This window comes from Elgaria multicarinata, chromosome 4, assembly GCF_023053635.1.
Source record: "Elgaria multicarinata webbii isolate HBS135686 ecotype San Diego chromosome 4, rElgMul1.1.pri, whole genome shotgun sequence".
NCBI lineage: Eukaryota > Metazoa > Chordata > Lepidosauria > Squamata > Anguidae > Elgaria > Elgaria multicarinata.
The window spans coordinates 15,252,345-15,268,599 of NC_086174.1; the positions used below are offsets into that span (position 1 = coordinate 15,252,345).

General features: G+C 42.9%; 1 protein-coding gene across 1 annotated transcript in view; it reads left to right on the top strand.

Moving 5' to 3' along the window:
- The window catches only part of PSME4 (proteasome activator subunit 4), a 90,854-nt gene extending 75,341 nt beyond the window's left edge, over positions 1 to 15,513 (top strand). Inside the window, exons 38-47 of the mRNA XM_063123823.1 lie at positions 275 to 366; positions 1,459 to 1,590; positions 3,098 to 3,306; positions 3,482 to 3,567; positions 4,932 to 5,060; positions 6,613 to 6,768; positions 10,617 to 10,779; positions 11,161 to 11,294; positions 12,435 to 12,573; positions 13,826 to 15,513. Of these exons, the coding sequence (XP_062979893.1) occupies positions 275 to 366; positions 1,459 to 1,590; positions 3,098 to 3,306; positions 3,482 to 3,567; positions 4,932 to 5,060; positions 6,613 to 6,768; positions 10,617 to 10,779; positions 11,161 to 11,294; positions 12,435 to 12,569 (1,236 nt within the window). The 3' untranslated portion in view covers positions 12,570 to 12,573; positions 13,826 to 15,513. The remainder of the gene's footprint in view (positions 1 to 274; positions 367 to 1,458; positions 1,591 to 3,097; positions 3,307 to 3,481; positions 3,568 to 4,931; positions 5,061 to 6,612; positions 6,769 to 10,616; positions 10,780 to 11,160; positions 11,295 to 12,434; positions 12,574 to 13,825) is intronic.
- Positions 15,514 to 16,255: the final 742 nt, after the last annotated feature.

The window sequence follows — 16,255 nt, forward strand, 5'->3', positions numbered from 1 at the left end:
CCAGAACATTACCAGAACATTTTTATAAAAGCTTTTATACATTTTTATAACATTTATAAAATGTTAGTACTGGAAATGTTTTACAATAGCTTTATATTTTGAAAATAGCTTCTGAAAATAGAGGGGGTTTCTTTTGGGAGAAAAACGCTGCTACATATATAAAATTACACAGCACAAATGTTTGATATTGAATTGTCTTTCAGAGAGCTTTTCTAAGATTTCTGTTGCCAGAAATAATTTCGCCCTGATTTCTTTTTAAAAACTGTTAATACAGGAGAGCAGGGACCCCCGGAAATTGCATTGGTTGTTTGAATTGTTGTTGGAGTCTCCGTTGAGTGGTGAAGGAGGATCGTTTGTCGATGCATGGTAAAAACTTTAATTTTATCCATTTGTGGGCTAAGATGTGGATGGCGGCAGTGTTCATATTCATAGAGGACATCTTGCTCTTGTTCTAGCGTATGGTAGAAGGCGTATATCATAAGTGATCATGTCACAGTCCTGCTGTTCAGCTTTCCAGGAAAAAGATGGCATAAACCTAAACTGTTTTGCTAAACTGAATGCAAATATGTGTTTGGCATCTGATTTTGAAATATAAATTCTGATTGTGTGAATTCATTTTTAAATCGTCAGAAACGTATAAAATGATAAACATTACAAGCATTGTAATAGAGTTGAGGTTCTGCCAGTTTTGTGAAACTAAACGTTCTCTGCTGGAAACCTGGTGACCTACTGCTGGGTCAGAGCAAGCCGCATTAGGTTAGATGCCCCAGTGGTCTGGCTTAGTTTAGGACAGCTTGTGATTGCTTATGCTGTTCATAAAATTTATGTCATGGTTAAGCAACCTGGTGCCCTTCAGATGTTTTGGACTACAACTCCCATAAAACCTTGCCAGAATGACTATGGGTAGGGATTATGGGAGTTGTAGTCCAAAACATCTGAAGGGCACCAGGTTGCCCCTTCCTGATTTATATGAATAAGCACTATTGGGGATTCTTCTTCTTGCGAAGAGAGGATGGCCAATTAAACGTTCAGGTTGCTGAATTCATTAAGATTTAGAGATTTTTTGTCCTAAGGGTACAATCGGAGGGGAAGGAGGAAGAAGAGTTGTGTGTGTGTGTGTGTGTGTGCGTGCATGCGTGGGTGCATGAACACATACACACATTAATACAACACTTGAACTATTCTTAACATCCATGCAGTTTGTACTTCTATAAGTTTGATTTTCATTTCCACCAAGAAAAGTGTTTTATATGACCATTGCATTTTAATTTCATGCGCAATTGCGAATTCACCTGGCTGTAAGCCATAAATGGCAAGAAATGTCTTCTGTAGCAAGTTCGGCGTAAAGGATTTGTTTTTGCCATGCATAGGGGTCCTTTGGAGAAGACAAAGGTGCACTTCCCAAAGTTACAACTTTAAATGCTACACACACTTGTATCCCTTCTTCTTTTTCTTCAGTCGTCTGTATGTACTGCAAGGGGGTCTTGCACAGCAAGAATGGCGAGTACCAGAGCTGTTGCACAGATTGCTGAAGTACCTGGAACCTAAACTCACCCAAGTTTACAAAAATGTCAGAGAGAGGATAGGAAGGTTAGTATCACCTTCTTAAATCCATTCATATTATCTTTAGGGCTGCAACTTAAAAAGAAAACTTGATTGAGTTAAAAAGACGCCTCTGGATAATTGAGTACTAGACAGTGGGTGGCAAGCACCAACTTAGAAGATGCCCTCCTCTTCTCACATGCAAGAGGGAGTGCTTTTTCTAAGATGGCGCTTGCTGTGATGCACGTATTATAAAAACAAACAAACAAAGCAAGTATGAATATGCAAACTCATATTGATTTAATTGAAATTGTTGTGGAACAGGTCAGATGGAGCATATTACTCCAGTCCTGTTTGATCTGCATTGGTTACGTGCTTGTTTCCAGGCTCAATTCAGGATGCTTGCCCTTGCCTTTAAAGCCCTAGATGGCTTCGGGCTGAATTCTCGGTATTGCCTTTTCATATGTGCCCTTACATATACTTCATTTGACAGCTAAGATCCTGCTCAAGGACCCCTATGGGATGAGGTTTGATGGGCACAAGGAACAGAGCCTTTTCAGTTGTGGCACCATTACTTTGGAATGCCCTTCCTAGGAAAGCCCATATGGCCTCATCACTATATGCCTTCCACCTCCAGGCAAAGACCTTTCTCTTTAAAGAATCCTTTGAGGAGGCTGAATCATTGGGAACTTTGTTTTGCTGATGAGCTGGATTCTAACATTTAATGGCCTGGTTCAGACAACACGCCAAACCATGCTGCTTAACCACAAAATGGTTAAGGGAATTCCCTTAACCATTTTGTGGTTAAGCAGCATGGTTTAGTGCAGTAGTTCCCAAAGTGGGCGGTACCGCCCCCTTGCGGGCGGTGGGATTGCATAGGGGGACGTTAAGAGGCAAGGGTGTGGCAGGGGGGCAGTTGAGGTGGTCTTTTCCAAGAAGCGCCTCTCCAGAAGATCTTATAACCCATGGACATTTTTTTATGGGAGAAGGTAGTTTGGTCCCAAGCCATATAGGGGAAGAATCCACACATGTATTAATAGCATTTAAGAAGAGTCCTTTTAAAGGTGAATTGAAATGTTTCAAAAGCACCAAAACGCTAATGAAGAGATGTACCCTGCTTGGTGTGCCACGCCACACCGGCTGCAAAACAGAAGCGTTCGCTCTCTTTTACCTCCCTCCCTCAGCAAGCCTGTGGCGGGTGCTTCCCATTTAAAGGGCATTCTGAATAATGATTTTTATAGGGTAGGGTAGGGGGCACTGGGCATGAGTTTGTGGAACCAAGGGGGCAGTTGTCTGAAAAAGTTTGGGAACCACTGGTTTAGTGTGTTGTCTGAACCAGGCCATTATGTTTTGACATTGTTGTGACTATTTTTGTATTCCTATGTTAGCTAATTTTAAATTCTCAGTGCTTAGATGTTCTAGGGAAATTGTCAGATTCTTCCTCACCGCCCGAACTCCAGGGAGTGGGTTGAGGGGAGGTTGTTGTGAAAGGTTGTGAATCTTTTCTTTTAAATTGTGTATCGATATTAAATGTGTGTACTTGTGTTTTCTGTAGTGTGTTGACATACATCTTCATGATAGACATTTCCTTACCAAATACTGCTCCAACAAAGTCTCCCCATGTCCATGAGTTCACTTCCCGAATACTTGAAAAGCTGAAACCCCTTCTGGAAGTGGATGAAGAAATTCAGAATCATGTTATGGAAGAGAATGGCGTTGGAGAGGAGGATGAGCGGACGCAGGGGATTAAACTCTTGAAAACCAGTAAGTGTCTGTTGGAAACATTCAAGAGCCAAATTAAATGTTCAGCTGAACTTAGTTGAGAAGTTGGGGTGTCGTTTAAGGTAATCGCTAGTTACAAAGGACCGATTTGAATCAAGCATTTCCCTGCTGTGCCTCTGTGGAGCTATTATGTTCACTTTTCTTTTACTCTCAACAGTTCTGAAGTGGCTGATGGCGAGCACAGGGAGAGCCTTTTCTACAGCTGTTACAGAACAACTCCAGCTCTTGCCTTTGTTTTTCAAGGTACGTTTTCCATTGCTCAGATTGTTGCTTTTAGGCTGCAGAGCCGGTTTTCCAAAGCATTAATAACGCTTGACGAATCTGCCCACTTCCACATGTACAAGGGCTTAAGCCCGTGTACCAAGCCCTCCTCTCTGCCAAGCGTAGTCCTCGTTTGAAGGACACAGAGCCACATGGACTGCAATTCTACTCATGTCGTGCCATCAGGCTGCTGGGTTTGCGTAACATGTGGCTGGCAGACGTGGGTGAGATTGCATTTAAAAATATACGCTGTGCCTTTGTGGCTCCCTCCATTCTCAACTGCACGTCCCGCTCGCATTGAATGACACAGTGCGGAATGGGCAGAGTTTGTGTACATCAACCCTACAGGTCATTTCTTCCCATGCAGATTTAAGAAGGGCTGAACAGCGGGAAGGGGGAGGGGGAAGAATTTTCACAAATACTTCAATCCCCTGAAAATGCCCCCTTCTACTTTTTTTTTGTGGGGGGAGGGGGAAAGTTCTGAAGAGGAGCAGATGTGTTAGCAGCATAGCTCCCCTCCAGCACCCATCCAGATCAAAGTCAATACTTCCTGGTCTCACTCTGAATTGGCTATAGGAGGTTTTCTATATGTAGCCTCAAACTACAGGTAAAGATACTGGTTTTGCCTGTATACATAACCACGGGTTAGATAAGAACAAATATAATTGATTCCTTGTTATATTAGAGATTATTATTTTGCCTCTAATCACAGCTGGAGGTAGGTGAGAGGCTCCCCAGTTGTAAAACACAGCAAGGCTTGGAACGGGAAAGTCATCTCATATTTAATACCTCTGAGAGTTCAGTACTGTATATTCAGTTAAATAACAAGCTGCAGAGACTCAGAGGAATGTGTTGTGGGCTGCCATTTCTGGGTGTACTCATAGAATCATAGAATAGTAGAGTTGGAAGGGGCCTAGAAGTCCATCGAGTCCAACCCCCTGAGTGTCCACCAGACACGCCCCACGTATGCATTTTTGCAATTTACATAGAAAAGAAAACTTCTGGCAGGTGGTTTCGCCTCCTTTTTTTAGACTCCTTGATGATGACTGTAGATTTTTATATTGTCAGATAGAAATACTGGTTATCTACCCAGAGCCTTTGGGATAGGCACAATAAATAGTGAGATAAGTAACCTGCTTCAATTTGGCAACAGAGTGATTTGAATTACTTCCATGAATGCATTCTAATACAGCACTTAAAACATTTTGAGCTTAAATTATGACTCCTGTTTAGTTAGAGAAGCTGATGTGGTCTGTGATACTCTCATCATGCCCTTCATGAAGACTTCTCTGAACTGTTGTCTTCAACAACCCATGTTTGCTAACTTTTCCTCTTCTCACTTCCAGATTGCACCCGTAGAAAACGATAATAGTTATGATGAACTGAAGAGAGATGCTAAAATGTGCTTATCATTAATGTCTCAGGGATTGTTGTATCCCCAACAAGTGCCTTTGGTACTTCAGGTGCTAAAACAAGTATGTGATACTTAATTTTTTTTACAAATTTTTTTAAAAATCATGGCTGCTTTGTGAGTTTGTGTCAACATTCTCTCGAGGCAACGATTGACAGCAAATACTGCCTGAATAATCAGGAGTGCCCTATAAAACCTTAAATTATTTGTTGACTAGCAAAGTGCCTGTTATTATGACAGATGGGGTGTGGGTGGAGGGGTCTACTCCAGATTCCCCTTTGGATGCCGTGCATCTCTGCTGGTTCTGCATATTATCATTATTATTATTATTTATTTATTTATATAGCACCATCAATGTACATGGTGCTGTACAGAGTAAAACAGTAAATAGCAAGACCCTGCCGCATAGGCTTACATTCTAATAAAATCATAATAAAACAATAAGGAGGGGAAGAGAATGCAAACAGGCACAGGGTAGGGTAAACAGGCACTGGGTAGGGTAAAACTAACAGTATAAAGTCAGAACAAAAGCATAGAGGCCAACTGCATCCCACCCTGGCCACCTTCACAGGGCCCCTATAATAAGCAAGTGGATAGCCCAGTATCAGGCATTGAAGGCAGGTGTTGTTCTTGCTGCAACAATAACACAAGGGTCGCCGTTTACTTTCCCCCAAAGGAGTGAATGAAACACCTGGGCACCACTAGTGTTGAGGTTATACCTTCATGTCTTGGGTCAGGGGTAGCTCTCTGTGGCTCAGATTGCATTTCTTGGTCACATTAGAGTGTGGCAAAATATTGGGAACTAGATTTATATACATGTAGACGACTTTTAGTTTTATAGCTGTCCAAGTAAGTCAGGACTCCCAAAGGAGATGTGAACATTCTGTGGGTTTTCATTTGACCAAGAGGTAGTAGGCCCAACTCGGTTTTCTTCCATTAACCACCTTAGGAGTCAGGTACCATAGAGCAAGAGTAGGGAGATTTTTTCGACTACAGCCAAATTATGATTTGTGCATGCCACAGTATGCCCAATTCATATGTAATGGTGAACTATGGTTTGCCTGAATCAAGGAGGTAACTGGAGTGCTCGGGGGAGCGGGGAGGAGGGAAGGAACCATGGGAGCTTGAGACACAATCCCAGCAGCTAAAGCATTTGGCCCTTATATATGAATCAGCCACAGAGAGGCATTTTTGATGGCTGTCTGTAAACCCTAACAATCTTTTCCCTATAGACTTCCTACAGCAACTTCTGAGAGCTTTGCAAGAATGACTTACTGGGACTTCTTTCAGTAGATAATCTTATCACTGGAGAAGGGGGTTAAGTGGAAGGAATGGGGATTGGCCAGGACCTGAGGATGAGCAGTATGGTAACAGATCTTCGGTGAAAAATCAGCAGATTTGCTCCCCTCGAAATAAATTAAACAATTGTGGGATTTTAATCCCACCCCCTTCATTTACTATCCGTAGGTAAACTCTGGAATATAGTTTTGGAGATTTTTTTTTTCATATATGGAAGACTGTTTAATTTTAGGCTTATCTTCTCCTTATCTCTAAAATGTTCATCTCTTTTTCTAATTCCTGCTATTTTGTTGTTTGGGTCTGTGTGTTTTTTGCAGACAGCAGAGAGTAGTTCCTGGCATGCTAGGTACACAGTGCTAACCTACCTCCAGACCATGGTATTTTATAATCTTTTTATCTTCCTGAACAATGAAGAAGTGGTAAACGACATCAGATGGTTGATTATAAAGCTGCTAGAGGATGAACAGCTTGAGGTGAATAAATACGTGCGCTGGCATTTTATTTATTTATTTATTTATTTATTTATTTATTACATTTTTATACCGCCCAATAACCGAAGCTCTCTGGGCGGTTCACAAAAATTAAAACCACAATAAAACAACCAACAGGTTAAAAGCACAAATACAAAATACAGTATAAAAAGCACAACCAGGATAAAACCATGCAGCAAAATTGATATAAGATTAAAATATAGAGTTAAAATAGTAAAATTTAAATTTAAGTTAAAATTAAGTGTTAAAATACTGAGAGAATAAAAAGGTCTTCAGCTGGCGACGAAAGGAGTACAGCGTAGGCACCAGGCAGACCTCTCTGGGGAGCTCATTCCACAACCGGGGTGCCACAGCGGAGAAAGCCCTCCTCCTAGTAGCCACCTGCCTCACTTCCTTTGGCAGGGGCTCACGGAGAAGGGCTCCTGTAGATGATCTTAAGGTCTGGGCAGGTAGATATGGGAGGAGGCGTTCCTTCAAATAACCTGGCCCCAAACTGTTTAGTGCTTTAAATGTCAATGCCAGCACTTTGAATCAGGCCCGGACCTGGACTGGCAGCCAATGAAGTTGAAAAAGGACTGGCGTAATGTGATCTCGCCGGCCAGTCCCTGTTAGTGGCAAAATCTATGTTTGCAGAACGAAAGTGGAACCATAGCTTTGGGCATGCTCCAACACAAATTTAAGAACTTTTTCAAACCCCATTGACCTTGGATGGAACATTACTCATTTCAGGCATCCAATTCAATACTATTCAATTCAAAACAAATGTCCCTCCATTGGCGAGATCTTACAATGGTTATTCCACTATATAAGGAAAGGTGCCTATCTCCACAACTGCAATTCCCATTTTCTTTTCACAATTATATTAGTTCATTTAAATTGCCCATTTCAGCTATACGAAAGACTTTCTATGACTGTCTTTTCCATTTATCCTGCAATGGTCCAATTATAATTCCAATTTTTAGCAACCACAGCCTTTGCTGCCACCAAGAGTTTAGGAACATTGGCAGTTGCCTGAGTCAGACTTTTGGTCCGTTTAGCCCATTTAGCACTGTGGCTTTCCAGGGTTTCAGGCAGGATTCTTTCCTATCCCTAACTGGAGAAGCCGGGAATTGAACCTGAGACCTTCTGCATGCAAAGCAGGTGCTCTATCACTGAGCCACGGCCCACTTCAGGTTACTTAAGCATGTACTTAAAATCTTCCTCGTTGAAATCAGTGGGACTTGAAATTACTTAATCTTGGCTGGATTATGCTCTTTGCTGCTGTATGCTTTATCTTCTGTAGTTCTCTGAGCACACATTGTCCTTATTTTCCACTGGTGCTAAGTGCATTTCTTAATTATCTACCGTATATTTAAAAATTCAACCTAACCTATCATAGCCACCTGCTTTATCATAGCCACCTGCTGATATTTTGATTGCGTGAGAAGGATATTACAGTTCACATGTGAGTGAAATGTCTGTAAGTGGAGGCAAATGAATCCAGCAATAAGTTACCTGAGCCGCTTCAGTGCTGCTTTTATATAGAAGGATTTATGAAACATTTTGTTTCCCAATCAAGGTTGAATTTTTTGGGAAGTACTGCTTCGTGCAGCAGTTAACGCACAGGGGAAGCTTTAAAAACCATTTTCAAAAGTAGGTTTAATCGTGCGTGTTTGCAATCTTACAACTTGTAGTCTCCTGTTCTTGCTCCAGTATTACCTAGCCAAGAACATGACTAAGTCTAGCTTTCTTTTACCATTATTTGTTAGAACAGTCATCTAGTAATATAAAAACCAACCAACCTTATTTGCTGTTCCCTCTATAAAAGCAATGAAAATTTACGGGACTAATTTGTAGAACAAATTTGCCAAATGATCAGATGAATAGTATGTTCTTAAAGAACAACAGTACAAATCGACAAAACGCTTGCTTGAATGTAATCTCTGGTGAACATGTTGCCGTGGAAACCTCACTTTTGCATTGGCTCTAATCTTGCTTTTCATTGCCCTGAGCTGGGAAGTCCTCCTACGGCACTCGCCGGTTACTGTAGTGCTATCTTTTGGTTATTCTGTATGTGTCTTGTGTGTGCTTCCACCATTTCTGAATTCAGTTGTGACTGGAAAGACAACACAAGGGAGGGGAAGTAATAGATCCCAGCATATTGTTCCTCGGTTTTGATTTTAATAAAATGTGTTACAAAGAATTGCTGTCTTTTTCTTTGTTGGTCCCTCCTCTTCCCATGCTCCTTACCCTGGTCGTGGTCATGGTGGTGGTGGCCTCCTCCTTTCCAAATCCTGTCCATTCCAGCTCTTTCTGCCCCACCCTCCTACCTCTTTTCTACCTTTCAGAGTTCATTCAGTGAGGCTCTACTCCCCTTGGCATCGCCCTATTACAGTGCTGTATCACCGTCATAGCCCCTCTCAATCATCACCTCAGAGCCTTGATACCTGACTCCCACGATCACAGCTTAGTTGGCAACATGGCCTCCAATGCTCAGGAAGGTTCCTTACTCCAATTATGTGTCATGAAAATTCACCAAGATGACAATCAGAGATGGCCAACTAGCAGCCTATCAGATATAATCAAGATGTGATAAAGCCCCTGGAATTAAGAATAGAATAGCCCCCATGAATACAGAAATTGGCCTTTCTTCAGGCCATGGCTAGACCAGGCCTGTATCTCGGGATCATCCCTGTGCATCCAAATGACACACAGGAGATCCCGGGAGCAGGCAGGGACGATCCCTCCATTTTCCTGGGATAATCCTTAGGTCTAGCTAAGGCCTCAGTTATGTGCCCAAACTCACTGAGGCTGATTCACATTCCTCGATTTCCATTCTTGGGCTAATTACGTTGCCTTTTCAATGTTTCGGTGTCCCAGGGCCAGTGAGATCTAGGGCAGCTTTTGTGATGGGTATTTCCAAGAGTTATTTTGCGTGTAATCATGTTGTAACCTAGCCTTCCTCAACCTGGGGCGCTCCAGATGTGTTGGACTGCATCTCCCAGAATGCCCCAGCCAGTTGGCTGGGGCATTCTGGGAGATGCAGTCCAACACATCTGGAGCGCCCCAGGTTGAGGAAGGCTGTGGTAACCTATCCTGAGGCATGGGAACCGAGAGGGCAATAAACTTTCTGAAAGCACAGACATTCTTAACCAGTGTAAGACACCCCTTAGCACTGCTTTGGCCACCTCAGAGTTGATGCTGCCCATGGACAGCCTCAATTGACTAAATAACAAAGGGAAACCAATCAGAGAAGTTCCTAACAATTAAGAATCTAAAACAGGTAGTCGTATTCAATAGTTCATCTCTGTTGACATGTTTGTTGCTCCCTTGCTCTAGAGTACAAACACCTACCAATGCTCTGCCCAGCAAATTAGAGTAAATTATATTCTTGAACACAATGTTCTTAAGTTCCACAAAGCCAAAAGTATAGCCGCAAGCCCTGTAATAAATTAGCATACAAAATTAACTGGCTCTTGAGATCGACTTCCTCTCCTTTTTATAGCATGTTATTCAAATTTGTGATGAGCCTTTATTAAGTAGATGTAAGGTACCTGAAATGAAGGAGTTTGCCAAGCCCATTTACGCACTCTCTTCTGAGCTAAGCTATTGGGTGCTAATGAACTCCAAGATCGGAAGAAGACTTGACAGTGGAGCAAGAAAAACTGCTGGGGAAGGGCTTTAATTTACACCCCAGCCCAGTGTGTTAAAATCCATCATAGTTAAGAGCCGTATTCAGTGGGAGCAAGGACTACCGAGGGTTGCTATAGGGCCATTTGACAAGGGACCCAACACTGACTTGTAAGCTAGATGTATTCACTGGAGTGACTGATGATCTCGATGGATCCTAGGTGAGAGAGATGGCCGCCACCACATTGAGCGGCCTGCTCCAGTGCCACTTCCTGGTGATCGATGACCCCATGCAGACTCGCTTTGAGCAGCTTTGCAAGAGGAGGCTCCCAAAGAAGAGGAAGCGAGACCTCAGCACAGTAGTGGATACCATTCCCCCTGCAGGTAAGGTGGGGCTCACCCAAGAAGGCATAAATCCTGGCAGAAAAGGTTTATAGGGATCACCTTCACCCCAATAATAGGTGTTTTCACCTGCCTTAGGCCAATGTTTGACATGCAGTCCAGTCTGGAGCACTGGAGAGGTGTTGCATTTGAGACAGCCAGTTGAAAGTCCCTTCAAGAGAATGTCAGTGAGAGGGTGGGGCCAGATGAGACTTTCCATTCACAGTACATTAGTGGGATCCAAGCCATAATCACACAGCTTTTTCCCAACAAGGTCCCTTGTTTATGTAAATGGAGCTGAAGGCACCTGTGGTTTGTATTGTGGGCATATATCAGTGCTTATATCAGTGCTACATAGAAATAATTGCTGACGTTTCATTGCAGACTTGGTTAAGCGCCATGCTGGCGTACTGGGACTTAGTGCGTGCATTTTGTCCAGTCCTTATGATGTACCCACCTGGATGCCTCAGCTTTTGATGGATCTTAGTGCACATCTGAATGATCCTCAGCCTATCGAGGTAAGAATGATCTTATATTGCATTTATGAGGAGCAAGGCTTTTTCAGTAGTTGCCCCAATTACGTGGGATGCCTACATCGGCAGCTTTCTTTTGGAAGTAGGCAAAGACTGGTTTCAGCCTACAGGATAACCAACGGTGGTTTAAATAGTCGACTGTTGATTATTTAACCCACCATGGGTTATCGTGTTGTGTGGAGGGCATTTTTTAACCAACGGTTGGTTATTTGGCCAAAATAACCGACGCAAATAACCAGTGCTGTACAGAGTTGGCTATTTAAACCACCATTGGTTATTGTTTGTGTGGAGGGCACCGTTAGTTATTTCCTTTGTCAGCCACAGAGTTGCAAGGCAAGAGTGGTCAAAGTGGTGTCTGCTGCTCTAGTCCAACTGGCAGGATAGGTTTTCGGCAGCCATGGCTGATGGGATACTAGCGGGAGGACTGACAAGAGAAAGGGCATGGGATGAGTGAGTCAACTCTTTGTACTGGGTTATCTGTTTGTCTGACTCTGAAGCACAGAAATACTCTTTATTAAGCTTAGGATAATATCAATGGAAGCGGTATTCAGAACAAGATATTCTGAAACTGCAAACAATTCTCCTAAGATAATTTTTTACAGGGCCATTCTGGCTTAATGGGCTTGTATTTTCAACACCTGGACTACAATCACAAAGGCTAAAACGTTGAGGACAGTCAAAGGTTTTGTTGTGTTGCTGGTGTGTGTGTGTGTGTTTTAAATGGACGATATTAGTACATAGCTGCGTCCTTAAGGAAAAAACGGAATATTAGGATGTGCAGAAGGGGATGGGCTCCCTGCAGCCCTCTTGCAGCGTGTGGTCCTTTGCATGCAATCGATTCAGACCTCTTGTCTGTTCCCTGGCAGCCTGCTAGGCAGGAAGGAAGAGTGAGAGAGAGGAAAGGAGGTGGCAGGAAGAGGAACTGGGTGACCTTGGGTTGTGGCCTTGCCCATCACAGGCTTCAGCCCGCCCACCATGACAGATTGTCCACGAGTGGACGTGGCCCTAGACAGAAACCCCTTGACTTGCAGCAATATCATGGACGTCTTTGTTTCCTCCAGCACAAGATGTTAGTTGTTTCAAATACGCTTGTCTAAACCTGTATCTTTGCTTCTTGCCATACAGATGACAGTGAAGAAAACCTTGTCCAACTTCCGGCGGACCCACCATGATAACTGGCAGGAGCACAAGCAGCGGTTCACTGATGACCAGCTGCTCGTCCTTACTGACCTCTTGGTATCACCGTGCTATTATGCATAATGAGGTGAGATTGTATTCAGAAATGTCTAGCCTTCGGCTAACACAAAATTCTTGGGAAGCTCTTCTAGTTACCCAGTTGGGCATAGCAGAAGCCCAGCTTTCAAACAGTGCCTAGTGATTAAAATTAAATAATATGAGAGTGGTCTTTTCCTTCCCTGTTACAGGAAGTTCTTTAGGAAGCTTAGTTAAAATTTAGGAAATACAGCTGGCCAAGTTTAGTGATGTAGTACCAAAGGCCAAGACATCTTTAATGCTAGTTTTCCAGTCCCTGGTAGAGCCTCGTGTGGCGCAGAGTGGTAGAGCGGCAGTTACTGCAGCCGAAACTCTCCCCACGGCCTGAGTTCGATCCCAGCGGAAGCTGGTTCTCAGGCAGCCGGCTCAGGTCGACTCAGCCTTCCATCCTTCCAAGGTCGGTAAAATGAGCACCCAGCTAGCTGAGGGAAAGGTCACCACGACTGGGGAAGGCCATGGCAAACCACCTCGCTACAAAGTCTGCCAAGAAAACGTCAGCGAAAGCAGGCGTCCCTCTAGGAGTCAGCAACGACTCAAGTGCTTGCACGAGAGGTTCCTTTCCTTCCTTCCAGTCCCTGGAACTGAAATTAATTTGCTTCTGTTATGGATTTGTTTGCGTAAGGGAGGGTGAAACAAACTCAATTAAAGCTACTAAAGCGGAGTTCTTGTCAGGTTTGCATTTTGTGTTAAAGCAATACTGGTCAATATCTTTGACAGACCTGGGTGGAGGTTGCAAATTGGAAGTAAACATGCAGCAACCTGAGAGTGATGTGCTGCAGCAGCAGGCGGTTTGGACTTAAGGGTCTAGTTCATGTATTACACCCTTAATGAATGATCATATGTAAGACAGCACACGCACCCCGCTGCTGCCTGGGATCCTAGAGGAAGAGAGAGCAAATCGATTCCCCTTGGTGGTTCCTACAGGCAGGAAATGCTGGGGAGTGCTTGAATCGTGGGCTTTCTCTTCGTCTTTTCCCATGCTCTGTGAGTGGAGGGCCCCTGCAAGCCATCACACGTTCTCACTCTGCAGGCGCAACTCCTTGCCAGAGAGGCAAAGGAATAGCTGGCTATTATCTGTGATGCAGATAATCTTCCTTAGCAGTTGGGAAGAACATCTTGGTGATAGGAATTTCTTGCTCCAAATCCCATCCTTAGGATAGACAAATATGTCCTTGTTATTGCTAAACATGAATCTGAGGTCTGCTTTTGTCACTTATATTCCCCCCCCCTCCCCTCTCTTGCAGGTTCTAGGGAAAACGAGGGCTTGCTACCTTTTCAGCAAAAATAAAGGAAACTCAAAACTAATTTATTGTGTATAAAACCCTTTTGGATTTGGTAACTCTGAGGCTATTAAGGCTGGAACACATTTTCGAAGTGCATACGTTAATTCTATGTGGGGAGGAGTCTGAGGAATGCTACTCTACTGGTCCGAGGGGCTGTAACAGTGTGATAAGACTGTGTTTGAATGGCCAGATCATGGTTCCCCCCCCTGCCTTCATGCAAATACTTTGCATTAACACAAAGCCCTACCTTTCCCTTTCCCTTGTGCCATCACTAATGCCACAACGTTTCTCTTCCCCACCTTATGTACTTCAGCTTTTGGTCATCTAAAACATAAATGGACTTTCACAGATAAGAGCTACAATGTTGGGTGCCCAAACTTGTCATGATTTGTCTCCAAGTGTGTGCACCCACAAATGGCAGACTACTTGCTTGTAAGAGTAGGCCAGAAATGTCCTCTGTATTTTTGTTTCAGATTTCTGCCCCAGTTTCATCTCCCATGCAATACCAGGCTATGCAGAACTTTGAGTTGGGTTCCTTTTTAACTCTTACCTTTACTCTCTATTGTTGTCTAGATGTGTACAGCAGAGAGATGTACTTTCTATGGCCAGGTTTTTCAGTAAAATCCTTCATCCCGGCTCTGAACCTTAACTTTTGTCTGTCTTTGTAAGTGGCAGTCTGTGGTGTGTGTGTGTGTGTGTGTGTGTGTTTTTCAGTTCAGTAGAGCCCATGGATAATGATGGCTCTTAAATGTTGTTTTATTTCAGAGAACGAAGAGCATGTACATATGTTAATAAAGAGTGGCTGACGGCTTTTTAAATAAAATGTTCCCTGTTTGCTAGTTCCACATCTTCCCATTCACCCCACCTCTTCACGCTGGAACAAATATTTAACTTGCATAAAAGAATAGAAGTACTGTATCTCTCCCGGCCCGCCTCCCCCTTCCTTTTCGGTCTGCATCTCTGGTGGCTAACGGCTGGCTATTTCACCACATGTTTAATATGTGATACATACATGTAAAAGACTGTATAAATTGTAGAGGCACAGCACTGGCAAAATACTGTACAGTTTGCAAAAAATATATATTACATAATCCATTTGTGAGATTAACTTGTAAAGAATCACACTTTTAGGTGCTAATATAGTGCTTTCAGCTTTTGTATCTGATTCAAATGCCAATTTCTTCTGGGTTTTAATATTTCTCGTTCACATTAATGAGGTAACTTTAGTTTTGGGCTTGATTTTCATTGATCTTATTAGTGAGTCTGTTAATTTTTACTATGTAATTTCTGCCTCCCACCTTCTGGGAATGTAAGCAATGACATATTCTGATGTGTGGTGAATTATAAAGTGCAAGAATACCTCCCATGCTGGAAAGAAAATCTGAGAACTGTGTGTTTTTCATCTTTCTGCACATCCTGTACTTTTTTCTTTGTAAAAACAGGAATCTAACACATTTTTTCAATCACCTACCTGCTGGGAAACCATACCAAGTTTTTAAAGCACAGCAGTGTAACCAGTTACAGTATCTCCTGAGAATCAACACACAGAAATAACTAATGTATAGCGTAGTGCCAAAATGCCTCCTCCTCCCCTCCTCCTTTCAGTTGTGTACTTAGTTTCAAGCCGAATAAATGAATTGTTTGTAAGATCTGTGTGTGCGTGATGCTTTATTTTTCAGAGTGTGGTCCCGTCCCCCACAAGCTAAGCAGTTTTGCCTGAGAGTATGAGAGGAAAAGCTGTTACTAGCCTATTGGAAATTAAATTGGTCATGGTACCTGCCTGCTTCTCGTTCCGTAGGTGGACATGCCAGGGGGGTTGTCTTTCTCCTGGACATAAACATCTCCCATCAGTTGCACATAACCTGGAGTTCTTTTTAAAACTTTGCACCTTATTCCAGCCACAGTTTATGAATTCACTTTAGAACAACTCATCTGTTTCAATAGATATGCAGGCTTTAAATATAAAATTAGCACATCAGGGCTAAGACACAGCCAAATTCCTTTTAAGAAACTTATTATACTCAAGGAGTGGGGGAAACAATGCACAAATTGTTGCTGATTCCTCCCCCTGTGCTTAGTACACAACTACGCAGCACACATCTGCAAAGCAGGGTGACGTCCAAGCACAAAAAGAGGATAGAATTGTGTTTTTTCTTGTTCCCATGGAGATCTTGCTACCCCAATTCACTTCCTAAAGACAAGACCTGAGTTCTAATTATCCTTTTATGTTGTTCGTGATACATGCAGAGATATTCAAAATGGGGTTGGCAGCAGGTTCATACAATAGTCCTATGGTCAGCTGCTGTCTCAGCTTTGGGAAATTCGTATATTCATCCATGCTCTGGTGATATCCTGTTTGAGTTACTGCAAAGTGTATACGAAGCTGCCTTT